General features: G+C 68.6%; 1 protein-coding gene across 1 annotated transcript; it reads left to right on the plus strand.

The window, feature by feature from the left end:
• Positions 1-315: 315 nt before the first annotated feature.
• Positions 316-27,124, plus strand: DOK7 (docking protein 7). The gene is made up of 10 exons (XM_039232122.1): positions 316-405; positions 477-522; positions 7,264-7,494; positions 8,208-8,408; positions 16,031-16,150; positions 17,794-17,913; positions 18,629-19,320; positions 23,047-23,089; positions 26,641-26,763; positions 26,988-27,124. The coding sequence occupies exons 1-10, from the start codon at positions 352-354 to the stop codon at positions 27,122-27,124; spliced, it is 1,767 nt and encodes a 588-aa protein (XP_039088053.1). The 5' UTR covers positions 316-351.

A 27,124-nucleotide genomic window follows, 5' to 3' on the forward strand; every position in this document is an offset into this window, starting at 1 on the left:
GAAGCCAGGTTGGCCGAAGACACCCGGTGAACGTGTCTGCTACTAACCGTTGCTTCCTCCGCTTGTGGATGAGAAGCCCCCCGCGCCCCCATCGGGGCGGTGGGTGCGCGGCGTCTGACCCAGGCGGCACGGCTCCGGCTCCGGAGGGCGGGGCCGCAGGTGGCCGCAGGTGCCCCGCGGGGCGGGCTGCGCAGGGGGAGCCCGGCGCCCCGCCCGCGCCCCGCCCCCGCCGGCCCGCCCCCGCCTCCCCGCGCGCGGCCCGCCCGCAGCTATTTTGAAAGTGACCCTGGCCGGGCGGCCGCGGGGCGGCGGGGAGAGGCGCGGCGGGCGCCGCGGGAACCATGACAGAAGATGACCGAGGCGGCGCTGGTGGAGGGCCAGGTCAAGCTGCGGGACGGCAAGAAGGTCGGGGCGCGCGGCGGGCGCGGGGCGGGCGCGGGGCGCGGCGGCCGCTTACGCTCACTCTGTCCCCGCAGTGGAAGACTAGGTGGCTGGTGCTGCGCAAGCCGTCGCCGGTGGCAGGTGAGCGGGGCGCGGGGCGCGGGGCGCGGGGCGGACAGCGGGCGCCGCGGCCTCCGGAGCCGCCCGGAGCGCGGCCAGCTCGCCCGAAATAGCCGGCGGCGCGGCGCGGGCTGTAACCGGAGAGGCGCCGCGCCGGCCTGCTCCTGCCCCAGCCGGGACCCTCCCGCACCCCCGCCTCCCCGGGACGGGCCGCGGGGCCGCCAGGCTGGAGGGTCCACCGGGGAGAGTGCGGGCCGTGCTCCCCTCCCCCAACACGCAGCAGGGCGCCGCGGGGGTGCCAGGAACCCAACCTGGGCGGACCCTCCTACCTTCCCCCAGTCGGCAGAGGCTGGGCCACCAGGTGCGAACAGTGTTGCTTCGGTGCCCCGGGCAGAGAGCAGTCTACCCTGTGTTGGGGGGAGCAGCCCTGGGAGGAGGCAGGGCCGGCTCAGAGCCCCGGACTTGGGCATCTTGGTCTCAGTGAGCTGCTCTTGTGCATTGGCGCCGGGAGCCTGAGGCTGCAGCTGTCTGGGGGGACAGGTGCCCTGGAGCAGGCCCAAGCACCCCGGGGTCTGTGTGGGGTGCTGCGGGTGTGCATGCACGCCGCCTCACACGTGTGGGGCCACCGGGATGTCTTCCGGGCGCCTAGGGCATCTGGCATTTCCCTGGAGGGGTGTGGGGGCGCCCCCTGGGCCCCCTCCTGGGCCCGCGCCTCCTTCCCGCCCCTGGGCCTGCCCACGTCGCAGTTCAAGGGCCTGGTTTTGGTCATGGACAAGCTCTTCCTGCCTGGGCCCCAGCTGCCCCTCCAAGGGGCCCGGGGCTCGAAGTACCGCGCGTGCAGCCAGTCAGTTCACACAGAGACCCTGTGCCTGGGGCCCTGGGGGTCTGGTCTGGCGAAGCTCCGGGGAGGCCCGGTAGAGAAGGTGTAGGGGTGCGGACCCCAGCGGCCCCTGGGAGGCAGGGAATGGGGAGGTGCGGCTGGGCTGAGGGCAGCGGGGCAGAGGCCCTGGAAAGGTTGAAGAGGCTCCGGCCGGCCGTGCCTGGGGCTGGCGCAGGTTGCTGACGGCGGGGAGCAGGGGCCAGTGCGGGCCGAGGAGGCTCTTCAAGGAGGCGTCTGCGCCCCCCCCCCCCCCAAGGCCTCACAGGTGGTCCTGTGGCCTTCCTCCTCCTTGTGGCCACGGTAGGGGATGTGATTTGCAGCGGGGGGGAGGGGGGGCGGTGGATTTTATCTCAGCATCTAAGAGAGCTTCCTGCTGTGGGGCCGGGCTGGCGGCCTGCCTGCGGAGGGGGTTGCTTCTGCGCTGCAGGGGGTGGGCAGGGTCCCCCACATCCAGAATCTGGGTCTGTAGGACTTGGCCATCGCGCCTTTCCTGGGCCTTCCCACGTGCACCGGAGCATGGGAAACGGGGGCCGGTGTGGAGAGCACCGCAGGAGGGGGCGGGAGGAGCCTTCTGCAGAGGCAGTGGATTTGAGGGGGGCCGTGGGAGGAGAGAGGGCGGAATGCCCCAGGCCGGGAGGGGATTAGGGGTGATGGAAGGTAGGCTCCCGCTCCTCTGAGCCCTGCACCTACTACCTCGTGTCCCTGAACCCAGAGCACCCCCCCCGCCCCCATCCCTGCCTGCATCCTCAATGGCAAAGACCCCCAGTCACCACCCCCAGGCAGCCTGATGGGGGGCTGCGAGCCGAGCGGCTGTGGGCAGCACCTGGGGCCATGCAGACTCACCAGGAGCGGGGCCTCGGCACGTGGCCCGTGCAGCTGGTAGCTCCTCTGAGGCGGGCTCGGCACCGGGCGATGGCGGTGGGGAGGGTCTGTGTCCCACGGGAATAGGAACAGTCTCAGTCCCAGGCTGGGCAGAGAGTGTGAGTGGTGGCCAGGCTTCCTGTCCCCGTGGGGACCTCGAAGAAGGGGCCGGGGCTCCCCACAGCCCCGGGGTCAGGACCAGGAGTTAGGGAGCCCCGGGCTCGGAATGCACTGAGTGCTGCTGCCTAAATGCACTGCGTGGCCTGGACCAGCCCGGACGTGGCCCTCACCGTGCTCCCTGCTGAGGGCACACGCATGGCCCACCGGCCGGAGGGCTGAGCACCTACAGCCTGTGTGCCCGCGCTGAGGCCTGCACTCTCTGGGTGGCCTGTCCTCGGGAGTCACGCAGCCCTGCACCTCCCCCCCCCGAGCACTGTGAGTGTGTTTCCTCGCTGAGTCGGATCCAAAACAGGCTGGGTCCACGCTCCATCCTGGGCCTAGCGGTCAGCGGGGGGCCCTCCCTGCTTCGGCCCCCCCCCCCGTTGCTCCCTGCCCCCCCAGGCTCCCACCCCCTCGGCGGGGTCCCCTTGGGCTCCTGCCTGCTGCTGTGCTGAGGGCACCGTGTCAAGGTCACTGTGACAGGAGGGCTAAATCCAGCAGCCACTTCTGCTGCGTCTCACGAGCGTCCACCTCCGTCTCCATCCGCTGGGCCGGCCTCTCCCCGGACGCGGGGGCCCGGAGGTTTGCCTCTCCCCGGCCGGCCCTCCCCGAGCCTCTCGGGCCCTGGCTGCAAGCGCGTCTGAGGGCTCATGACCCCATAGTTATTTTTACATCTCCAGACGCCCGTGTCCAGCCGCCTGTGTGTGTCCGATGGGCCCCTCCAGCTCACGTGTCCAGGATGGAGCCCGAGCCCCGCCCCCACAGCCCCCACCCAGGGGCCCCCCGCCCCCCAATCCAGGGTGATGCCGGCTCTTCCAGTCCACGGAGAGGTCCCGTGGGGAAGGTCCCCTCAGGCTGTCATCGTGGTTATGCAGAGCCTGCGCCTGGCCCCCTTTCCCCGCCCGGCCTAGGCCAATAGCCCTTCTTGCCTGACCAGCTGCAGGCGCCTGGAGGCTTCTGCTCTTACCCCGCGTCTCTTCCAGGCAGTCAGATGAGCGCCCACTGCTTGCCGCCCTCAGGGCTCACCAGGCCCTCCTGAGCAGCAGACACAGCGGGCCACTCTTCCGTCCCTTTCCTGCCCGCAGGCCCTTTGGGTTCCTACCTCTGGGCCTTTGCACTGGCTGTTCCCTGTAGCACAGCACTGATCCCTGTGGGGCTGCCGCACTGCCTCCTTGCATCACTTGGGAGTGTTTTTGTTGTGGCCTCTGGGAGAGTCTCAGCCCTGCTCGGGTCCCCGCAGCCGCCCTGTCCCCTGAACGGTACTTCCCATAGTGGCCTCCTTTGACCCTGTGCCCTCTTGCGTGTCAGCTCCGTCAGGGCTGGGCTCTGTCCCCCGGGTGCCCTGGCTGCTCACAAGCACAGTGACCCAGGCGGAGGGCTTCTGGGGAGACGGACCAGGCTGTGGGGCAGGGCACCCCCACCCTGGGCTTGCCAGCAGGGTGGCGTCAGCCCAGGGCCCCGGCTGTGTTAGCCCTGGAGCGGGCCGGGCGGGTGGTGTCCAGTCCTCAGCTGGGAAGGCTGGGCTCTGAGGGCTGAGGGCGGGTCTGCAGTCGTGGACGCAGGGATTGAACAGCGGCGGTGAGCCTCCCACCACGGAACCCGTGCATGCGGAGGGGCCCGGCGGCCACGCAGTCACGTGGAGGTGTGCGTGTGTGTGTGTGTGTGTGTGTGTGTGTGTGTGAGTGTGTGGATGCCTGTGTGAGTGTGTTTTGTGGGTGGGTGCATGCGTGTGCCCCGTCTGTGCCCCTGGCAGTCCCCGATGCCTTGGTTTACCTCATTGCCTCCTCTTTTCACACTGCGACGGCCCCACCTGCCCCACTGGGCCGCCTGCTGCCTGGGCCAGACCCTCTCGCGCCCCGCGGACGGCTCCGTCTCCCGCACCTGGAGCCGGGTCCCAGGGCCCCTTCAGCCCTCCTGCTGTGCGTGGGGCGAACACGGCCCGCGTGGGGGGGAGCTGGACAGGGGCCCTTAGGGTGGGGCGGCCCCGTGTGCTCCCTGGGTGCCGACCCGGGGGCCTCACCGCTGGGCTTCCAGTCAGGGGCGCGGCCATGGTGCCTGGTGGGGCTGTGGGGGGGGCCTTCCTGGACCCGTGTCTGCGGGGTGCCGAGCTGCCGGTCCTCCCCTGCCCCGTTACCCTGCTTTGTCTCTGGCCTGGACCCTGGAATTTCCCCGGAATTTCTCCCCGGGGTGGGGGAGGGGCAGCTGCGGTCACAGGGCCCCACAGTCACTGTGTCCACACAGCGCCTCCCACAGTCCCGGCCCTGCTGCTGGGGGGCTTGGGGCACCGGGGGGGGTGCACCCGAGCTGCGCTGCCGAGACGGGGGCGCGTCCCCGCGGGTCCCCTCGCCCTGTTCCGCTCGCACTGAGAAACGCAAGCGGTGCCTGGAGGACGTACCAGGTCCCTGGGCGGCAGAGACCTGCTGGCTCGCAGTCCCCAAGGCGGCAGCTCCAAAATCTAGGTGTCGCCAGGGCTGCGCTCCTCGCTGAAGGCGCTGGGGAGCCTCCCGCCGCCCCTTCCAGCTTCTGGCGGCTCCAGGCGCCCGGCTCGCGGCCCCCTGGCTTTGCGACTGTCTTCACGTGGCCTCCTCTGTGCGTCTGTCTTCTCGCCCCACCCTCGTCCGGAGGCTCACCGTTAGGTCAGGGCCCCCCAGACGGTCCAGGACGACCTCACCTGGACCCTTAACTTGTAAGGTGGTGTTGCCCGCTCTGGGGTCAGGTGTGGACAGGTCTTCTGGGGCCTGATCGGCCCCCCGCGGGTGGGCAAGGTGCTCACGGCTCTGTTCGTCCGTCCGCACAGGGTGGGGGGGCGGCTGCGCCTCACATCGCGGCGTCCCTGGCGACTGGACCGGCTCAGGGCCGCGTGTGGCGCTCCCAGGCAGGCCCGGAGCCCGTCCCGCGGGTGTGAGCCTCTGGGGTGGGGGCGCCCGCCCCGCCGAGGGAGGCGCGGCCCTTCAGCAAACTGCCTAGACCAGAGGCGCCGGACCGCAGCCCCGAGCCACATCCAGCTGCTTGCTGTGTGTAGAGGTGTACCGGAGCCTGGCCGCTCACTGCGCGCTCCTCCGGCTGCTCTCACCGTCGGGCGCTGTGACGCACCTTGCCCGGCCCAGGAAGCCAAACACAGTTACTGTCCGGCTCTTCACAGGAAGGTTTGCTGACTCTGCTTGTGGTTGTATTCCTGGGAGCATGACTCCTAGAACGAAGGAGGTGACAGTCTCACTCTGCCAGGCAGGTCAGGCCAGGTCTAAAGTGGCCTTTCGTTCAACAGATCAGCCTGCACCGTCCCCATGCTGGGTCCTGGGACTGTCCCTGCGCAGGAGCGGAAGGGGGCCGCCTTCAAGAGCCCGCCCTCGGGGCTGGTGGGGGTGGGGACAGCAAACAGACAAGGCACAGACTACCTCGAGGGGCCCTGGACCCTGCGGCAGGGCAGGGGTGCAGTGGGTGTGAGCGGGCCTTCCCCGGGGCGCGGTGGCAGGGCTGTCCCCACATGTGCTGCCTCCTCCCTGCAGCCCTCCTGGGCTCCCTTGGTCCAGTGAGGAGGCCCTTACCTTGGCTCCTTCTTAGCCCACGGGCCTGACTTCTCCGGTGAAACGTGAGGGGACATATCAGCAGTGACACATGCCCTTTGCAGCCATGGCACTTCTCTCTCCGTGGCCCCTCCCCAGGCTGCTCCTGGCAGAGAACTCGCCGGAAGCCTCAGAAGACCACATGGTGTTCACACATCTGCGTTTTCCTGGTGTGAGCCCCTCAGACACGAAGGGGTTCGCAGCGGGGGGAGCCCGGCCGTGGTCCCCCTGACGTCGAGGCTACTTCATGCCACAAGGGCAGAGGCGTTGAGGGCTGACTCTGCCCTCTGGGCCTGACTGGGGAGGTCTGGGCCCCCCGTGGCCCCCCCTTGGAGGGGCCGTCACTGAGCTTTGCTGGGCCTCGCACGGCGGGAGGCGTGTGGCATTCAACACCATGGCTCGTCCCCGATCCGGCTGCAACGATCCGAGCGCGTCGAGTTCTGGTGGGATCTGGTTGTCACGCGGGTTGGGGGGGCCTGCTCTCCGAGGTCAGAGTGGAGGTCACTGCACCCCTTCCACGGAGCCTCCCCAGCTTCCTCTCCCTCCTCTGCGGCTCGCGCCAGGGGCCGAGTCCTCCAGCTGTCTGGTGGGGTTTGGGGCGCCTCACACTTCCACGTGCTCCACGTTCACGTCGGGCCCCTGAGCCCTCCACCCTCGCGGAGGAAGGCGCGCCTGGGGCCCAGGTGCTGCCGAGGGCCTGGTGGGTGGGGACGCCCTGTTAGGCAGGCCCCAGGGAGGGACAGGGACCATCTGATCCACCGTGGTGCGCCCGGGGCCGCGTGCAGCCTCAGCGGCTCTGGCTTGCCGGCCGCTGGGGAAACAGTCGGCGACTACGAGTGGGGACTCCAGGGCAGAGGCGTGTCCCCTGCCGTGGGTGAGGCAGGGACATGGGTCCCGCAGTGGGACCTAAGGCCAGGGGCTCCCTCCCCTCAGGCTGGAGAACGAGAGATCCAGGAGGCGCAGCAGGAACGGGGCCCGACCCTAGGCCACCGGCCACAGCTGCCGTAGGCCCCGCGACCCCTGAGGGTGGCCCCCGTGGGTCCCAGATCCTGGGGCAGAGTGGCTGCCCTGCTGGGGGACGGGGTCAGGCCCCGCCGTGAAGTGTCCTGGGCCCACTTCTGCCCACATGGCCCGTGGGCCGTGCAGGTGGGCGACGCCACTGGCTGGGTGGCTGGGTGGCGTGCTCGGGGTCCCACCTCAAACCGGGGCTCTCCGGGCGCCGCGGCCTCTGCGCGGGAGGCGGGGGGCGGGGGGCGGCGTCCGCGGCCCCACCGTGCGTCCTGTCCGGCGCCCCCGCAGACTGCCTGCTGATGCTGGCCTACAAGGACAAGTCGGAGCGAGCCAAGGGCCTCCGGGAGCGCAGCAGCCTGACGCTGGAGGACATTTGCGGCCTGGAGCCCGGCCTGCCCTACGAGGGCCTGGCCCACACGCTGGCCATCGTCTGCCTGTCCCAGGCCGTCATGCTGGGCTTCGACAGCCGCGAGGCCATGTGCGCCTGGGACGCCCGGATCCGCTATGCGCTCGGCGAGGGTGAGTGAGGCCGGGGCGATGAACCCCGTGTCCGGAGGCTGCAGGGCTGTGCCGTGATCCAGGGCGCGGGGCCCACGGGTTTGCCGAGCACCTCCCCCCGGCTGCTCTGCGGCCCCCGGGGGCGTGGGGGGCTCTGCGCCTGAGCCGGGGAGGCTTGTCCTGGAGGACACAGTGCGGGCTCTGCGGGGTGGGCTGGCCGGGCGCAGGGGAGGGGCAGGATGGGGGTGTGCGGCCCTCACGCCCGACACCAGGAAACACGGCCTTTAGAGACCTCAGTTTCGATGCCTGAGCCTGGGATGCACACGATACCAGCATTTAGGGTGAAGACAGGTTTGGAGCCTGACGACACGAACCCATGAACCCACGAGCAGCCTTGTCTTTATTTAAACATTTGATACTTTGTTCCTCACGGACTTTTGCATTTGCTTAAAATAATCCTTACAATCTCACCAGCCTGGTGCTGAGACCCCGGTGCCGAGGCGGGGCTTTCTCCAGAGCTGGCTGAGGCCGAGTCTGGCTTGTTAGCAGGGGGAGGGTGGGCAGGGCGGCCCCCGAGGGCCTGGTGCCCCCAGACTGGGGCAGTGACTGGTGCACAGGAGGGGAGTGGAGGGCTGCCCGCCTTCTGGCCCAGCGCCCCTGCCGCTCTCCTCTCGCCCCCACTCCCCGGGCCTCTGCTCCCAGTGACGGCGCCCTCTCACCCCTGCCGCCCTCAGTGCACAGGTTCCACGTGACAGTGGCTCCAGGCACCAAGCTGGAGAGCGGCCCCGCCACCCTTCACCTCTGCAATGACGTGCTCGTCGTGGCCAGGGACATCCCCCCTGCCGTCATGGGGCAGTGGAAGCTGTCTGACCTGCGGCGCTACGGGGCCGTGCCCGGCGGCTTCATCTTCGAAGGCGGGACCAGGTGTGGCTACTGTAAGTATGCGGCAGCTCGGAGCCCCGCTTCACCCCGGCTTCACCCCGAAACCCTCGGCCTGGCGCCCCCCGCCCCGTGCGCGGGCTCGGAGGGTGTCTTGGACACGGGGCGGGTGAGGGTGAGGCGCCACACAGCCCGACGCTTGGTGCTGAGGCCGAGGCCACCCGGTGGGGTGGGGGCCGCACCCCTGCAGCCAGGCGGGCCTGTCACGGCGCAGGGCCCTGTGCCTGAGGTCACAGAGTGTCCAGACGGAGTGAAAAAAAAAACCAGGGGAAAGGATGAGGGTGTTCACGGAGCCTGTGCCGGGAAACACATTGTGGACCGGGGTCCCCGGGGACACGCCGCGCCGGGGGGCCGGGGGGCCGGGCAGGCGAGCCGCTGTCCTCCTGTGCGGATGAGGCCCCCGAGCCCTGAGGGTCCAGTGTCCAGGGGCGGCCGGGTGCTGGGCTGGACAGCGGGTCCCGGGCGGGAGCTGTGCGCCTGTCTCCGTCCAGCCTGGGACCCCACCCGACGGCGGCTGGGCCGCCCCTGCGAGCTCCCGCGCTCACCCGCCCACGGGCTGCCCTGAGGACGACAGGGGCGCACAGCAGGGGTGGCCCACGCGCACGGCGGATTTGCGTGCGTCCACAGGGCTCCGGGACCTGGGTCCTGCCGGGCGCCCCCTGTAGAGGGACTGCGCTTGCGGCCGTGTCCCTGCCGCCGCTGGGCCCTCGTTCAGCAAGGGTGGGCCGTGTCGTGGCGGGAGGCAGTCGCAGGGCCCTGTGTCCAGGAGAAAAGTCATCAACTACAAAGACACGAAGAGATCAGCTAGCGGGGGAGGCCGGAGCTCCCGCTCAGGCAGCGGGTCTGTCGGTGGCAGGTCCGTGGGTGGGGGGCGGTTTGGGCAGTGGCCCCGGGGCCCTGGGGGTGGGCACACTGCTGAGCTGTCGGGGCGGGTGGGACGCCAGCTGTTGCCCCTGCTGGATGCGCCCTTGGGGCACCGCGTTCTGCCACCCTCGCGGTCCCAGCAGTCTGGGGTCCAGAGCAGGGGCGGGGGGCAGGGGACCGCCACCCAGCTGTGTGGGTGGTCGGAGCTGGGGGCCACGGTGCGCCGGGTCTGGGGCAGCCCTCCCCACCAGACCCCCCGGAGGAGCGGGCATCACGTGGGGCTGCTTTGAGGACGGGGTGCAGGCCGCCTGGGGTTGTGCCGGCCTGTGACCTCAGGGAGGCGGGTCAGGGGGACTCCACCGGACATCACATAATAGACGGCACTGGATGTCTTCCTTCTGAGGCCTCAGATTTAAAGTTCCCACTCGGTGCGGGTGGCTACTTCCTGCCGGTGAGCAGTGCTGGGCATCGGCCTTGGCTCCGGTGGGGCAGGGGCTGGCGCTCGGGCTGCTGTGATTTCCCTGGGCCGCCAGCGATGCAGGGGGAGCCCTTCTGGGCTGTCCCGGGGCTGTGCCTGTGCAGACCGGACGCTCGGCCCCTGCGGGTCGCTGACCCAGGAGCACAGACACGCTGGGGGTTCCCTGCTGCCCCCCAACACCTGGGGGCACAGGTCCCGCGGGGCTCTGTTGTTCAGGGACAGTTTGCGTGGCTCTGCCCGTGTAAACTGGGTGTTTCCCTGGCCTCGATGCAGGGCTGCGTGTGGAGGGACAGTGCACCCTGCACGTGTGCTCAGACCACCAGGCTGCTCAGGACCAGGCGTCCAGGAGGAGGGCGAGGCCCAGGCGGGACGGGAGTCAGCGTCCTGGGGCTGCCGTAGCAAATGATCACCAACTGGAGGCTCAGAGCAACAGAAACGGTTCCTTCCCAGTTCTGTCCACAGTCAGGGTGCAGGCCGTGCTGGCCCCCTCCAGGGCCCCCAGGGGGGCTGCTCCGGCCTCTTCCGGCCTCTGGTGGCCCTGGGAGGCCCTGGGCTTGCGGCCTTGTGGCTCCAGCCTCTCCCGTGGTGTCACACGGCCGTCTCCTCGGGTCTTCCGACTCCAGGGGACTCTGGTCATTGGATTTAGGGCCACCTGACAATCAGGGTGCCCTCGCCCCACCTCCCTCCGTTATACCTGCAAAGACCATTTTTTCGAATAAGGTCAGGTGACACATTATGGGATGGAACGTAGCCTTTGCGGGTTCAGCCCATGGTGTGAAAGCTCTAGAATTTGGGTCCTGATGGGCTCATGGGCCTGGGTGCATTTAATCCGGAGGACAGGGAGCTGGGCTGGAATCAGGGGTTAACGTCCTCTCCCTCCTCTGGTTCAGCCCGAGCCCGCCCCCGTGCCCCCCAGGACCGCACCCCCTTGGCCCTCAGCCACAGACAATTCCCCAGAGAGCAGGAAACGGTGACCCCAGCCCTTTGCCCACCCTGAGACATTTGATGTGACTGCCCGGGGTGGGGTCATGGCCCCGGGAGGCGTAGGGAGGCATCGGGGCAGGTGTGACCGCCCTAGTTTGGCTGAGGCCTCTCAGGGCCTAGCCACGCAGGTGGGGGCTCGATGCGGCTCGGGGCACCTTCCAGGTGGGCGTTTTCTCCCTGTGGCCTGCGCGTGGACAGTGGCTCAAAGTCAGACGGGAGTGAGCTTGTTGGCTGGGAGTCCGGGGTCTCCCGTCTGGCCTGATTCTCTGTCTCTGGGGAGGGCCCACTGTGTGTGGTCAGGGCTTCGGGGCGTCAAAGAGAATGGGAGAAGGGGGGTCACCAGAGCCCGGGGGGGCAGCGAGCTGGGCCTGGAGGTGGGTGGAAGCCTCCAGGAGGGGCCCAGAGGAGGTCTCCGCCCCCTGCATTGGCTACCCCCCCATCAAGGGCATCTCAAGGGCGTTTTCACAGCCACATGAGCCAGCTGCCTGAGCGTCCTCGGATGCTGAGGAATCCAGCCGGTGGCAGAGGCACCTCATGGCCGGTGACCCTCAGGAGCGCCCCACCCACGTCCTGGGAGCCAGCCTCCGCCTGAGCTGCCTTCCTCCGTGCTCTGCCCGGCTCTCTGGGGCCGGCCCGTCGCTTCAGCCTCTTGAGGCACAGTGAGCATTTTCAAATGGTTTTTTTTTTTAAGCAAGTAAAGGACGAAGACCTAAACCAGGAGAAACTCTTTGCTGCGTATTTAAGGCACCAGCGTGTCCGGCTCTGAGAAGTCACCTGGGCCTCCTCCGGATCAGGTGGTCTGGATGCCGGGTGGTCCCGGCAGCACTGGGGGAAACCCTGGTCTCTGGCCCAGGAATGTGCGCAGAGGACGGAGCGTGTCCCGTGGCCTCCGTGCCCAGGGGGGGTTGGCGCTGGGGAGCACGTGGCCAGACGGGGAGACCTGGGAGCCGGGACGAGACCAGTGTGAGATGTTTCCGGTCCCAGGGTGGCTGGGGGCGGGGCGCAGTCCCCAGCGGGGGGTGTCGGAGAGGCGAGCTGAGGACGGTCTGGAGCAGGGTCAGGAGCCGGGACAGTGGGTGCCAGAACCCCCAGGGGGGCCCGAGTCCCGCTCTTCCAGGGGGAGACCCCTGCGATAAGCCCGCCCCTGTCCCCGCGTGGACTGGGGCGCTGGGACCAGCCCCGCCTTCTGCGCTGGCTCTAGGTCAGCAGGCCACCGCTGGCACAATGTTCCCGGTGGCCGAGAGTCAATCTGAGTCTTCCAGGCTTGGCAGGGCCCTGGGCTCCATGGAGAGAGCAGGCCTGGGGTGCAGTCTCCGCCCACGGCTCCCGGCCCACGGCTCCGCTCCGTGTCCACAGGTCCGTGCCCACGGCAGGGGTGGGGAGGACGCCGGCGGCCGCAGCCCTGAACGCCGACGCTGGGGCGTGAGGGCTGCCTCCGGAGGCTGGGAGGGGCCCCTGGCCTCCCGGTTAGCTGGGTCACTCAGGGCTGGTGGACAGAGCCCTCACTTGGCCCTCGGGGCGCTGAAGAGACCCCAGGCCTGCCCCGACGAGCTCCTGCCTGAGCCAGGAGTGCCCAGCGGGGCTGCCAGAGAGGAAGACGGGTCACTGAGGAGCGGCCTCAGCCGGACCTCGCAGGAAGCGGGGTGTGGACAGAGGCTGAGGCCACCCCTACTTGGCTCACCCAGCAACGTCCCTACACTGTGCTCAGGGCGGTGCTGGGTCCTGCTTGGGCTTTTGTGCCTGGGGACATGTGTGCATGTGCATGTGTGTGTGCGCACATGCATGTGCTTGTTTGTGCACATGTGTGTGCACGTGTGTGCCTATATGTGCCCTGTGTGCATGCGTGCACGTGCATTCGTGTGTGCACGTGTATGTGGGTGCAAGTTTGTCACAGTGATTGAGGCACGTGCCGGACACTTAGTGGGGGCGGCTGCAGTGCAGGCTCCGCCCTGGAGTGGTGGCCGTGAAGGGGGTGCGGGCCCCCCCCAGGCACGGGCAGGACAGGGCCTGCTTCCTGGAGGGGGTGTTCGTTCTGTTTGTTTACTGGGGTAAAACATACACAGCACAGAACTGACCATCTTAGCCGCGGTTAAGCGGACAGCTCTGGGCATTAGGTGCATTGGGGGTCGCGCAGCCATCCCCACCCGCCGTCCCCAGAACTCTCCCATCTTCTCCAGCCGACACTGGCCCCAGGAAGCGCTAACGCCATGTCCCCTCCCCCGGCCCGACACCCTCCTTCCACTTTGTCTCTATGACCTGACTCCTCCAGGGGCTTTGCAGACGTGGGATCGCACAGCATCCGTCCCTTCCTGACACCGCGTCCTCCGGGCCCACCCCGCGGTGGCAGGTGCTGTGCGGAGGGCCAGGCTGTGTCTGCCCCTTCCTCCGTCAGGGCACGGGCTTCTTCCTCCTCTGTCTCTCGCGAGTGACAGCGCCGTGACTGTGGGGGTGACAGTATCTCTTCCGCGTCCTGCTCGCAGGTCCTTCTGGGGCACCCGGATGTGGGAGCGCCGGGCCGCCGGCTGGTTCTGTGTTCGAGTTTCGGAGGCGCTGCCACGCCGTTTCCGCGGTGGCTGCCCCGGTTTGCATTCCCACCGACGGTGCCCCACAACCTCGCCAACGCCTGTTCCTTCCAAAGGCCTTCTGTTTTGTTTTCAATCGCAGTCTTCCTAGCGGGCGAGATGACTGGGTGAAATTGAAAACTTGACTTCAAGTGAACTTCTTTTGTTGAACTTGGATCCGTTCTTCCAAAAAAGAGCAAAGAAACATGAAATTCTAATCGGTAGAGGTTTGACTCTGTCAGGAAACAGGGCATTTCACGGGTGAAAGTCTAACACCAGGCAGGTTTGGTGCTGCCTGCACAGAGCTTTCTAGAACCTTCTCAGCACGGAAGTCCACCAGATGCTTTCCGACGCTCTCTCCCCAACAGGACTTCCACCGTGTGGTCTCTGTGTCCACGGAGCCGGGATACCGACCGCTGGCAGAGGTCATCTGAGGACTAACTTCCCGCAGGCGTCAGCCCACGGAAGTGGGTGCACTGAACGTTTGGCTGGACGAGTGATTTTTTTCCCTCGGGGCTGGTGACCCTTTCCGTGGGGTGGGACAGCCGTGCCATGGAGATCGTGTCCTGGGGGGAATTGCATTTGTAAGGCCGGTGAGGTCGCCTGCAGCCCCTGAGAGCCCTCAGCGTCTGCCTAGAGCAAAGGGTGGCCGTCCGCCCCGGCCGCCCCTCCTCCTCATCCCTGTCTCCCCATGTTAATTATCGCGGAGCGAGGAGGGACCTGGGTGGGGACGGCTCGCCCTGCGCCGTGTGGCGGACAGGTCTCTCAGATAGCGGCACTTGGTGGGCGGCCCTGGCTGTGGGGCCAGGACCGTCTCGGACACGGACCCTGCCTCGGGCGGGGCTTCATGAATGGGGACGGAAGGAAGTGCAGGTGCTGTCTTTGCGGTGACCACATGCTAGACAAGAGATTCAAGCAACGCTTTGGGGGGGGGGCGGTCAGCTTGCCTCTGCTTCCCTCTTTCCATCCCCCTCAGTGCTGGGGGTCCCCAGGGCCAGACACTGAGGCCACAGTGCCTCAGAAGTGGTCCCTGTCTGTAGGACGCCGGGCTGGGCGGCCAGAACGGCACCCAAATAAGGGGGTGTCACAGGGGATGCCCCAGAGGAGGCAGCCCCTGAAAGAAGCACCGAGTGAGTGCTCTGGGGTCAGGGGTCCGGGGAGGCAAGGTTAGGTGAGCAGAGTCCCTGCAGGTGAGGTGACATTGTAGGGGGCCGGGGGTGGGGAGGGTGTGCTGGCCAAGCTTAGGGAGCCCCCGGTGTCCCAGGGCCCGGGGCGGGAGAGGGGAGCCCGAGCTCCCCACTGCGGCCAGCGAGCTGTGTCCTGGAGCCCTGCCTCCCTAGGGACGGGAGACTGTGCCGACCCCAGGGAACCTCTGCCGTTAGCTCGCGGGCGCGTGTGGGGGTGGAGGCCGGGCTCCCAGGCCTTGCCGGCTAGGTCTCAGGGAGCGTGACACTCAGCAGACGCCCGGTGGAATGCCGCCGGCTCCGCTCCCCTCGTAATGTGGTTTTTTATAGTCGGGGGACGGGCTGTGCTGTGGCCTCCGCCAGCTGACTGTGAGCTCAGGATTAGAGGCCCGGCCCCTGTGCGCTGGCGGCCCGGCCGGCTGGGGCGGGGACGCTGGGCGCCGGCCTTCCCCTCCCGGCCCCCCAGCCACTGGCTGGGGCACAAGCCGGCGGCCGGCAAGTGCCAGCTCGGGGGCCCATTTGTCTGGCCCGAGGTTCTGTGGGGCTGGGATGTGCCCTGATGGCCCAATGGCCTCTCTGGGCCTCAGTTTCCTTATGGCTAAAGCAGGCGTGTCTCCTGGTCCAGGGGCGTTGAATGGATGAGGCTCGACAGCTGGAGGGGGCTGCCCCCCCAGCCCTGGCATGGCTGCCAAGGGGCACGCGGGCCCTGCCACGTGTGGGGCTGGCCTGCGTCCCTGGGAGCCCGAGAGGCAGGCGGTGATGGTGGCTGGAGGCCCACACAGCCCCCTTCCCACCCTGGTCCGCCTGTGGCCAAGGGACCAGCCGAGCCTGCCTTTCTTCGGGCGGTGGGCGGGGCCAAGGGATTCCTGTGCGGTGACATCAGTCGAGTGTCCACGTGGCCCACTGTCCCCATTCACTGGGCAGGCGGTGAGGGATCTCATTCACCCTGGCGGGGCTCCGGCCTGGCGGGGGCTGTGGGCTTGCTGACTCACGCAGCCTGCCCTCTGCTGGCGGGGAGCCCGTGGGCACGACCTCAGCCTCCGCCCTCACACTGTGGCCCGTTTCCCGCCCCAAAACAGCCAGGAAGGGGGCCCATGCGGTGGGCGGGACACGGCAGTGGCCGCCTGGTCTGCAGGGCAGAGGCCTAGCTCGCGCGTCATCTCACCCTCAGCAGCCCCGGGTCAGGGGAGCGTCTCCTGGGTGTGAAGCCCATCCAGGTGGCCCCGTCCCTGGCCCCTGCAGTGGCCAGAGGGGCAGAGCTGCCGCCTGTGGCTGGGACGCCCTCACGGGCCTCCTCCCACGGCCAAATCCTCCCAAAGCGGCCAGCCCCTCCTGCCGGCCCGTGGAGCCCAGCAGGGAGAGTGGGGACCGGGCGCACAGACACGCCGCGTGGGTTGGAAGGACGGGGCGCGGCTCCCGGAGACTCTGGGCCCACGTGGGCCGCCGCGGGCTTGCTCCAGGCTCCTGCGTTGTTCCCCGGCGGCCGCTGGGCCCACCCTGCAGCGTCGTGGGCCGGGCTGACAGCAGGGTCTGTCCCCACCCTGCAGGGGCCGGAGTCTTCTTCCTGTCCTCAGCCGAGGGAGAGCAGATCAGCTTCCTGTTCGACTGCATCGTCCGCGGCATCTCCCCGACCAAGGGCCCCTTTGGGCTGCGGCCGCTTCTCCCAGGTGCGTGTGGGAGCGTGGCCTGGGGTGGGGGGGCGCCGGGGCGGGTGGGCCCCTCGGTGAGGGGTCGTGCTGCCGGGCTCCCAGGGGGACAGCTTGCACCCCCAATGCCCTTCTGAGCCAGACTGGGGTGGGGGCGTGGCCCCGTGTGACCAGTGTAGCGGATTGAGGTCGGGCCCGGCCGGGTCCTAGCCGGAGTTGAGGCTGCTTTGTGAGGTGGCCTCACAGGACACTGGGGGGTTGGCGCATCTCGCTCCCTCTCTTGCCTGGTTGTGGCTGGGGTGCATTCGTCGGGGACCCTGGGCCAGGACTGGGCTGGAGGCCAGACGGGCCACGCTACCCCAGGCACTGGGGGGCTCGGAGCAGGGCTGGACCCCTAGGCTCTGGCCCCTCCCTCCCGCTGGAGGAAGGTCTGGGCTCCACCAGGGGAGGGGCTGAGGCTGGTCCCGGAGGCCACACCGGGTGGGGGGCCCTTGTCCCATCGCTGGTGCTCCCCACAGCCCATGAGGTGGCCCTTGTCTCGCTGTCCAGGTGGGAGACGACAGCCCCTGGCCACGCGACAAGTAGTCAGTGAGTTCATATCCATGGTCCCCTTGTGAGGGCAGCGCAGCCAGGGCGCGGGTACTCACGTCTCCCTTGTCCCAGCGCGGCGCCTCATCCCACCTCCACACCCCACACAGGCCCAGCGGGCTGGGGACGGGCTGGGGACCCAGGGCGTGGCGTCTGTGGCCTGAACAGCCGCAGTCTGGGCTCTGCTGGACGGCGTGTGGGCGCCCTCTGCTGGCACTCTCCTGCCTTGCAGCCATACATGTGGCTTAGATAATGGGTGTGGATGGGCAGGTGTGGACAGCAGTGTGGGTGGCAGTAGTATGGACGACAGAACAGTGGGGACAGGGGTGTGTGGACAGTACAGTGTGGATGGAAGAGGTGTGGACAGGCGGTGTGGACAGGACAGTGTGGACGGCAGCGGTGTGGACAGGCGGTGTGGACGGCAGCAGTGTGGACAGGCGGTGTGGACAGGACAGTGTGGACGGCAGTGGTGTGGACAGGCGGTGTGGACAGGACAGTGTGGATGACAGCGGTGTGGACAGGTGGTGTGGACAGGACAGTGTGGACGGCAGCGGTGTGGACAGGCGGTGTGGACAGGCGGTGTGGACAGGCGGTGTGGACAGGCGGTGTGGACGGGCTGCCCTCTGCGTCTGGGCCCTGTGGTCACTAGGCTCTCCTGAGGTGTAGCCTCCGCTGTGTGCAGCTCAGGCTCCAGGCTTTCCGGGATGAGCCACATGGTCACCATGGCCAGGGAGGCCCCTCCTCACGCTGACAGTCGGGAGGGGAGGGGACGGATCAGAGTTCCGGGCCTGCCCTTCCCTGAGCTTACCCCGCGAGTTCCCGGCCTGGTCCCACTTTGCAGACGTGGACGGGGGTCTGATGCCAGTGTCCCACTGTCCCGTCGGCTCAGACAGGAAGTGGGCACTGCCCCCTTGTAGGGCCTGGGGGCTTGCCGTGGCCTCGAGGCGGAACCAGCACGGGGCGGCCCCAGAGGTGCTGGTCTCCTGTGACGTCCTGGGCGGGCTGCAGCCTGTTGGGGGGGCGCCCGCGGGACAGGGCTGCAGCCTCGTTTCTGCGGACTCTCCTCTCTGCTGCAGACCCGAGCCCGGGGGGGGCCGCCACCGCGGAGGAACGAGTGGCCCAGGAGGCCCTGGAGGCCCTGAAGCTGGAGAAGCGGCTCAGCCTCCTCTCCCATGTGGTCCGGCCGGGCAGCGGAGGTGGGTGGGCCGCCCCTGCTGGGGGAGGGGGCGGCGGAGGTGGGTGGGCCGCCCCTGCTGGGGGAGGGGGCGGCGGAGGTGGGTGGGCCGCCCCTGCTGGGGGGAGGGGGCTGACCTCTGGGCGCCTGCTTGTTTGTTCCTCCCCTGTGCTCATTCATTCGTTCATTCCCCCTGCTGCGCTCACTCATTCATTCCTCGCTCATGATGCCACAAGCACTACCTGCCAGAGGCGAGGTGCTGCCCCAGAGCTGGTGAGGGCTGGGTCTCAGTCCCACCAGCCAGGTGGCCTCTCCCGCCTCAGCGTTACCGTTTGCGCTAAGGCCAAAAAGCTCCTTCCCAGCTCCCAGTGACTCTTGGTTTTCGGGAAAACAGACAGAAGGTGCCGGCGGCCGGCCAGCGGCCTGCCTGGGGGTGCGGGTGGGGGGCCTGCCTGTCCTCTCTCACTGCTGCCAGGCCCGTGCGGGGCACCGGGAGGACCATGGCCTCCCCTTCCTGTCCAGGCCTGACCCTACGGGGCTCACGTCTGGTTCCCAGCGGGCAGGGGGGGGGGGGCACCGGCCGTAGAGAGGGCTGGAGGTGAAGGGCCTGTTGTCCGGGGAGGGGTCTGACCCACGTGAGCCTCCGGGCGGAGGGGGAGCCCGGGGAGGGGGCACCGCCCGCTGCCGCCCCCCAGCCCCCGAGCCGCCTCAACAGCCCCGCCCGCGCACTCTCTCAGGCGACGCCCGCAGCCTGTCCAGCTCGTCCTCGGAGGCCAGCCACTCGGACGTCGGCGCCGGCGGCCGGCTGGCAGCGTGGCCTGAGCAGTCCTCGTCCCCGGCCGGCGCGTCGCAGGAGGGCCCGGGGCTGGCGGCTGCCCAGGCCGCCGGGGAGGCCGCACCGGGCGCCTCGAGGCCGCCGCCCAAGCCGCTGCGGCCGCGGCAGCTGCAGGAGGTGGGCCGCCAGAGCTCGGCGGACAGCGGCATCGCGACGGGCAGCCACTCCTCCTGCTCGGGCAGCTTCTCTTCCTGCGCCGGCAGCAGCCTGGACGTGTGGCGCGCGGGCGACGAGTTCGGGTCCTCGCTCAGCCTGCCGCCGGCGGCCGGGGCGCCCGAGCCCAGACTGTGCGCCTGCGCCCCCGGGACAGCCGAGTACCAAGTGCCCACGGCCCTGCGGCCCCATTACGACACGCCGCGCAGCCTGCGCCGGGACGCCGGGGACCAGAGCCCCGCCGCGCAGAGCGGCCCCGACGACGGAGGGGCCGGGGACTCGGGGGGCCAGGCGTCCGCGGGGTGTCCCTCCGGCTGGCTGGGCGCGAGGCAGCAGGGACAGGCGGCGGAGGCCCCTGGCGAGGCCTGGGACGCGGGCAGCCCCCACGCTGGGCCTCCTCCGGCCTTCTTTTCCACGTGTCCAGTCTGTGGAGGACTCAAGGTAAACCCCCCTCCCTGAGAGCTGCGGCCGGGCCGCTGCTGCGGGGCTGGCTTTGTCCCTCCTGACAGGAGGAGAGGGGTGCCCCTCATGCCGCTGGCAGAGGCGCAGTGGGGAGGGCACGGCAGTGACCGGCGCAGAGCCTGCCCTCTGGGCGTGAGGCCTGCGGGGAGGGCCCACGGGACTGACCGGGATGCGGCTGGAAGTATGTTCTGGAAAGCGGGCTGGGCAGGGGGCTGGCAGAGTCCCGGAGCCCGAGGTTCAGGTGCGGGGGCGGGGGGGCGGGGGCGCAGGCCGGTGCCATCTCCTAGCTGGCTCGAGCCGTGTCCTTGGGGTGAGCAGGGCTGGGGGTGCCCCTCCCTGGCCGGGCCGCCGCCCTGTCGTGTGCCACTGCCTGCCTGGTGGACGGCCACTCTCACACCTCAAACCCGTCCCTCCAGTGCACAGTCACCCTGCCTGAGAAAAGGCAGCCCCCCCTGCAGCCGCCGCAGACCCCCGATTCCCGGGACAGGAGCTCGGCACATCTCGTGTTCAGGAGCTTTACTGATCCGCCCCGCCCCTCCTCTGCGAGGCGGCACCACAGCCGGCCCCTCCACCGGGAAGGAAACTGAGGCTCAGGAGGCGCAGGGGCGTGAGGGTCTGGGTGTCTGTGGCTCACCCACCCACTAGCCTTTCCCTGAAGCTGCAGCCTCCCTGAGGGCTGGGCAGGGCGGGCACGGCCGCAGCCCCTGGGGCGGGGGGCAGGGGGCAGGGTGGTGATGTCCTCCTACCGACCAGCCCAGCAGGGCCTGCTTGCCCACACCCCCCGCCACCCCCTGGCAGAGCTCTAGGCTGGCGGTCAGGCCTTCTGGAGGGCACGCGGGTGGCCTTCCACGGCCGCCTCGCCTGCATGGGCTGCAGCTGCGTCGCCTGGTTTGGTAGCTGCGCTCTGCGAGTTCGTGCACCTGCGAGAGGTGGGTGCGGCCCGAGCAGCTGCATTGGCGCCGTCCCGCCTGGAACCCGCCCCCACCCGGGGGGCAAACGGCTCCCCTGTAAATATCCCGCTTTGTACCTTCACCGTCGGCTGACGACGCCTGTCGCTTTCACACTTTTAAAGTCTGACACTGTTTGTAATACGTTCTTAGACTGGAAATAAAATATTCTTTTCTTACGGTCTGTTCTTTTCCACCTGCCCGCCCTCTCCGCCGCCGGCCTGGCCCTCCCGGCGGGGCCCCGGTCTCTGAAATCTGGGGGCCCGAGGGTCACAGGAAGCAGCATGAAGCCTCGCCTGTGTGGTCACCTTAAGTCTGAATGCACCGGAGGCCTGAAGAAGGAAAGGGGCTCCTGACAGCCGCAGGGCCTGTGTGTGCGTGTGCATGTGTGTGCATGCATTTCCACGTATGTGTGTCTCAAATAGTGAGTGTAACGTGTGCGTGTGTGGTGAGCATGTTGCACACATTTGCATGCATGTGCATGCATGGCGTTTGCACACATCTGGTGCGTAGTGTGTGCCTTCACGTGTACACACGCATTTGTGTGACATGTGAGGTGATGTCCTCGGTGGTCCCTTGGGCTCATCAGGTGGCTCCCTGTGTCCACGGGAGTGTGGAGCCGCTTCTGGGCCAGTGAGTCCCGGCTCTGAGCCTGGCCCCCACCCCTTTCCATCCCCCCGCTTTGGCGGCAGAGCCCCAGGGGCCCCCGGTCACGTCTGCGCATCCCGGGGGCCGCGCGCTGCCATGTCACTCCCACCTCCGCACCTGCTCACCACGCTGTGGGGGGCCAGCCCTGCCAGGGGAGTCAGGAGGACCCGGGTCCCCCTGGAGGCCGAGCTGGGCGCTCCGGCCGGGGTTCCCGCCACACCGCAGTGTGAGGAAAGCCGGGCTCTGGGGGCTGAGCGGCACCCCGCCCCTCCAGCTGGGCGGCCTCAGGCAAGTTACTGCACCTCTCTGAGCCTCAGTTTCCTCCTCCATGGATGGGCACAACAGCCCCCACTCCCCTGGGCACTCGGAGAGGGTCTGGCGAGGTGACAAACACAGGTGTGCAGTGGGTGCCTGTTACCGGGAACCGTACCCCATGGTCCTCTCCACCCCTGAGGCGCCCCGGCCCGTCTTGCTGCAAGAGAAATAAGGCTGGGAGCGGGGTCTGTCCCTGCCAGGGCCCCTCACCGTCCGGGCTCAGGCCTGCTACCCCCACCGGTGCCCTGCCCCAGACGGCCAGGGTGGGCCGGCGTCCCTCGGCCCAGAGCAGACGGAGACCCCAGCAGTGGAGAGGTCCGCCCCTCCCCCCACCTGTCCCTTTCCGCATCCTGGCTGTGGCCCCGGTGTCCTCGCCCGAGGCCGACCGCTGAGACTTCAGGGAAAGTCCGTTCGGGGGGCGAGGACAGAGGGGCAGCTCAGCCAGGTGCCCGCCTTGGTGTGTGGCTTCGGGGCGTGGCCGCGGACCTGGGCTGGTGGGGGCTGGGCTGTGGCAAGAAGTCCTCAGGGCAGGGGCCAGTGGGGGCGGCCGTGGACCTCTGCGGTGGCTTATGCATCTTGTGCAACCGAGTGACTCAGGAGGAGCAGGGCCGGGCCCTCCAGTGTGCACCCCAGGGTGGTCTCGGGGAAGGGGTGGGGGCGGGGCGCAGAGTGGGCAGACGAGAGCCAGGAGCCCTTCCTCCGGTCTCTGTGGGGCCGTGTGTGCCCAGAGGTGAGGGGTCCTGGCCCCCAGGAAGGGGAGGGGGCTCCTCATGTGCTCGTGTTCCACGGCGCCCTCTGCAGCCTGCCCAGCCCGGAGGGGGTTTGAGGCTGTACCTGCAGGTCCGGCCCCGGGCATGGGCGCGGTCTGCAGGTGGGGCTGTGAGCACTTAGTGTCCCACCCTGGGCCGGCTGTGGGGGGTCCGGGGGGCACCTGGCCTCTGATCGAGGGCAGGAGGTCAGACATGCCTGCCCAAGTCCTGGGCCCGCACAGGGCTCCAAGGTGGCAGGCTAGACCAGCTCCATGTGCTCGGGGTCCCTGGAGCCCGGCCCAGGACAGGGTGGGGCGCTGTGGTCCCCGGGAGTGGCGTTTGGGGCCCCTGTTCCCACATTCCTGTTCACAGCTGCCCACCAGGGCCCCCCGCTGGGCTGTGACTCCCCAGACCACTGGGAATGCTCTTGGCCCTGGCGGGGGCCTGCGCCTTAAAGGCTTCCAGAGACTGAAGCCCAGGGTGGCTACGGATGCGCCGGCCACGGGCCACTGTCACTCCCTCCCGGTCAGAGCCTGTCCTTAGCTCCGAGGCCACAAAAGCCCCTTCCTCCCCGGGCCCGCGTGTCCCATCGGACACCGCCAAGGGGCCACTCAGCGGTTCTGGGGGGCCTGGCTCCTCTCCCGTGGCCTCCGTGGCCCCTCCACAGGTGGGCACTGGGAGCGGGCCGGTGGTGCCTCGGGGAGTTGGGGTTCCAGCCCCTGTGCATCCAGCGGCCACACGCCCTGCGGCGCAGCCCCGGATGGGGACTGTGAGCAAGACTGGACTTATCACAGCAGGCGGAGGGGGGGGAGGGAGGGGCAGGGGCCAGAGTCGCCAACCCCTCTCTCCAGAACAGGGCAAGTGGGTGCGGGGCTGGTGGGCCAGCTGGGGCCCCAGGGAGATAAAGAGTCTGGGCCTGTGTCCCCGGTAGGTGGCCCGACCCCGGCGCCCGGTGTCACACTTGGATTAGCGTCCCGGCTCTCGGGTTGGGTGCGGGCTGAGCGTGAGCCAGATGGACAGACTGACATGTGTTCTCTCTGGTCCAGGGAGCAGCTGCCTCACCCCCTGGGCTTCTGATGACACACTCAGGTAGGCCCCCGGCTTTGCAGCGCCTCGGGACGGGGGGTGGGGGTCATGGTGGCTGTGGCTACGGCCCGGCCAGAAGCTGCACCAGACCGGGCAGCGCGTGTTGGCAGACGAAGGGCGCTGGTGGATGGGATGGAGGATGATGTGAGCAGTGGGGGGCCCAGGAGGCCCCAGCCGCGAAGGGGGGCAGGCCCGGGCAGTGAGGGGAGGACAGTGTGGTGGAGTGTGGCCAGCTTGCCCAGAGAGGTGTGTGGATGCAGTGGGCAGGGTCGGGCCACCTCGGAGCCTCTGCCTTCGGGAGGGAGCCCTGTCCTCGAGGTGACAGAGACGAGAGGCGAAGGTCCAGTGATGGGCAGGGAGTGGGGGTAAGACTGGGGGTCTCCCAAGCCCAGTTAGAAGGCGAGGGTGGGCAGAAGCTGGCTGTGACCCGGGGAAAGGCCTGGGGAGTTGGGGGAAGCTGAGCTTTGGGGAAGGTTGGCCTCAGGCGGGGGGGGGGGGGGGGAGGAGGGATAGCTGGAGGTTGGGGGTCAGCTTTGTGCCTTATATTCTTGGTGGAGCCTCTGGGCTGGGGGCCCCTAAGGGCTCAGGTCCTCCATCCTTCTCTGGAGATGCAGGACACATCGGGGCCGTTGCCTGCAGGCTGACCCGGTGTGGACATCTGGGGGCAGGAGGGGGCGGGCACGGCCGTGGGAAAGCCCCGCGCCAGCTGGCCTGGGTGGGGACAGGGTCCCGAGGATCAGCCCTGACCCAACCACCCCTGACATCCGCTCGCAGACGGTCCTGGACACCTCCCCCCGCCATCCAGCCGCCTCCTCATAGGGCCTGTGGATGCCTTTAACCCGGACACGGGGTGTGCCCGCAGCAGCAGACCAGGAGGGGGCCCACGTGTCAGGATCCGCTAGAGGGTGTGGGTCCTTCCCAGTGAGGCCAGGGGCTGGGGACTGGGGCCCCGAGTCCAGCAGGGACAGAGACGAACGGAGCCCAGGGTGGTGTGGCCAGAGCCTTGGTGATGGCGGGGCCGCCCAGGGCAGGCAGACCGTGAGGCTGGGGGAGGTGGGGGGCAGGGCAGCACTCATCGATGATCTGCTTTGTTCCGGAAAGCATTTGAGGAGCTTAGAGATAGTGGGAGTGGCTCAAACGAAGGAGCGGGGGGGGGGGAGGGGGATGTGATGGGACCAGAGTGGGGGGCTCACAGTTTGTGGCAGGTGGTAGAGCGCAGCACTCCTTGTCCCCCACAAACACCAGTTAGAGGTCGAGGCCAGGAAGGAGCAGCCAAGGGCAGTGCTGGACTTTCTGGAACTTTCCACCCCTCTCCTGCCTCCTATCCCCAGCAGACTGTGAACTGGGGAAGACATGGGTCCAACCTTAGAAGTAGCTGCGGAGTCTGAGGGACTTGTCCATGTGACCCTGGGTCAAGGCCCAGCCCCCTTCTTGGTTTCGAGGAGCCCCTGCGCAGGGGCCGGGCTTCCTTCCTAGTCTCCCCTCAGACCCCTTGTCAGCCCCTGAGGGGCTCTCCCAGCTCCACCCAGGCCTTTGCCTCTTTCACCTGTTGTTAGTCCTTTTTGTCCTCTGTTCCTCAGTATATGCCTCCTTCTCCAGGCAGCCTGCCCTGATTTTTTCTGGCCTCACTGGTCTAGGTGTCTCCCTGGGTGCCTCTGCCTGTCCTCTTGGGTTAAGTGGGAAGAGGGTGTGCATCCGCCCCTCTGTGTGCCATGGCCCCCTCCAGGTTGGCGGGGGGAGAGCCCCACACTGCTGGCATACAGATGGGTGTGCAGAGCCCACACGGACATGGTGTGGCCGGATCCTTCCTTGGTTCCCTGCGGAGGGAGAGGGCCCTCACCTTGAGCCACCTGCAAAGGCCCACCTTCCGCTAGGAGGGAGCCCCGCCCATCCGCTAGGAGGGAGCCCCGCCCACCTGCTAGGAGGAGGCTTCCTGTCCAGTGGCAGATTCTGTGCGACAAACGCAGCAGGGCCACAGAGCCCCTCGCCTCGGAGCTGAGATCTCCTGGGGACTGAAAACAGCCCATCGCTTGCGTGATAAGAGCACGCACTCTTCGAAGTGCCAAACGGAGCAGGCCCGGTGGCACGACCTCGCTGTGCCCCGTGTGGGTCCAGGCACCTGGTGCCCTAAGCCCGGTCTGCAAGCTGAGTGTCTGCAGGGCCCTCTCCGTGCCCCTTGGAATCAGCACGTCCTGCTCTGCCCAAGCCAGGAAGGTGGCCACCCTGCGTCCAGCAGGAACCTCCTGCCTTCCCTCCGTGGGGACCCTGGTCAGCTGTGGGTGCAACCAGAGTTAATGACCGGCACCACCAGACGCTCCGCCCCTCCCTCCCTCCCTCTGCAGCGGGCCCTCAGGCCGGCGCAGTGGGTCTTCCTCATCCCCTGTCGGAGGCTCCTGCACCCCCCTCCCGTGCAGGCCTCTCTGGGGGTCTGGAGCTGCTCTTGGGAGCCCCCCCACCCCGGCCCCTCCAGACCTGCTCGTCAGCACTGGCTCTGCCTGGCCACCATCTGGTCCCGGCCCTGGCCGGAGCTCAGGGTCTCTATGGCCTCACCTCCTGGCTGGGACAGAGCAGGCAGTACAGTGGCCCCCACCCCTGGCCTTGCTGGGGGGTCAGAGGGCATGAGGGTGAAAGGCACCCAGGGTCTACCTGCTGAAGCCCCCAGCACGGGGCTTGGCTCCCTTAACTCGAAGACAGGCAGCTAAGAGACAGGAGTCCCCATACCAAGCAGCAGGGAGCTGGCTGGCCCACCCCAGGGGACCCTGAGGACAGGAGTGTCGGGGAGTCTGCCAGACAAGAGCCAGGCAGGACATCACCCTGGGTCTCCTGCGGCCGGGCTCCTTCCCTGTGGCCTTGTGTGCAGGGCCATGGGGCCAGTGGGGGTGGGTCAGGTGTGCATCCCGGCAGCCCGCCAAGGGGCCGCACTCCCCTCTGTCCTGCTGCAGCCCCCCCAACACTTGGGGGGGTGTTGCAGAGTGAAATGGGGGAGGAGCAGGGGCACGTGTCTTGGGTAGGGAGGACTTGAAGCGCCTGGGGCCATCCTGGAGGAGGTGTCACTGTGGATGGGGGAGGGATTCCTGTGAAGATTCACTGGTGAGGGGGGGTGTCCCTGAAGCCTGGAGCCGGGGAGTGACCCAGGAGGACCGCTAAGGGGGTTGAGTGTGGGTGGCAGGGGGGCTGAAGATAGAACGGTGGGTCACCTGACCACAGTGGCCAGGGGGGCAGTCATGGGGGCAGCCACGGGAGCAGCCCGCTGACCAGCCTGCTGCAGGTGCAGAGGCGTGGGGAGAGGGGCACACCCTTCGCGGGAGCTCAGTGGTGAAGGGGAAAGAAAGGAGGCACTGGGTCTGGAAGGGATGCAGGGGCGGGGCAGGGCTGGGGTAGTCCAGGAGCCGGGGGGCCAGGAGGTTCCCCCAGGCTCAGGGTGGGGGGCACAGGATGGGAGGGGTGCAGGGGGAGGTGGGGGGGAGGTGGGGGGGAGCTCTCTGCCAATTAGTCCACCGCGTCAGCCTGGGTCTCAGCGGCCCCTGGAGACTCCCTGCCCTTCCCCCCTGCAGGAGACCCTGAGAGAGCGTGCAGCGAGGCCCCCCTCTACGTGAACATCCCCGTCAGCCCCTCCTCCAAGACGCAGCTGCACTACATGGGCCTGGAGCTCCAGGGAGCCGGCGCAGGGGTGCGAGGTGGGTCCCCACATGGGGGCTGTAGCCCTGGGGGCCTGGGGGGCCTCCTCCTCCTGGCACCCCCAACTCCATGCTCCTGCTGAGCTGTGTCCCATGAGGGAGTCGCCCCACTCGCCTCCAACCTCCCCTCCTCCCCCGACCCCACCCCGCCCCCGCCCCCTGCTCAGTTCTCTGCAGGGGGTGTGGGCCACATGGGGCTTACTCCAGGCTGGGGCTGCTTTCAGGGGCCGGCGCCTCCCGCTACGCGCAGATCGACATCACGGCCACCGAGGCGGCCCACAGGGCAGGGGCCCAGCACGCGCAAACCCGGGAGGAGCGGCTGCCAGAGCTGGAGCAGAAAAGGAAGGGGGCCCCGCGGTGA

This window comes from Hyaena hyaena, unplaced genomic scaffold (genome assembly GCF_003009895.1).
Source record: "Hyaena hyaena isolate Hyena2069 unplaced genomic scaffold, ASM300989v1 scaffold_63, whole genome shotgun sequence".
NCBI classification, from domain to species: domain Eukaryota; kingdom Metazoa; phylum Chordata; class Mammalia; order Carnivora; family Hyaenidae; genus Hyaena; species Hyaena hyaena.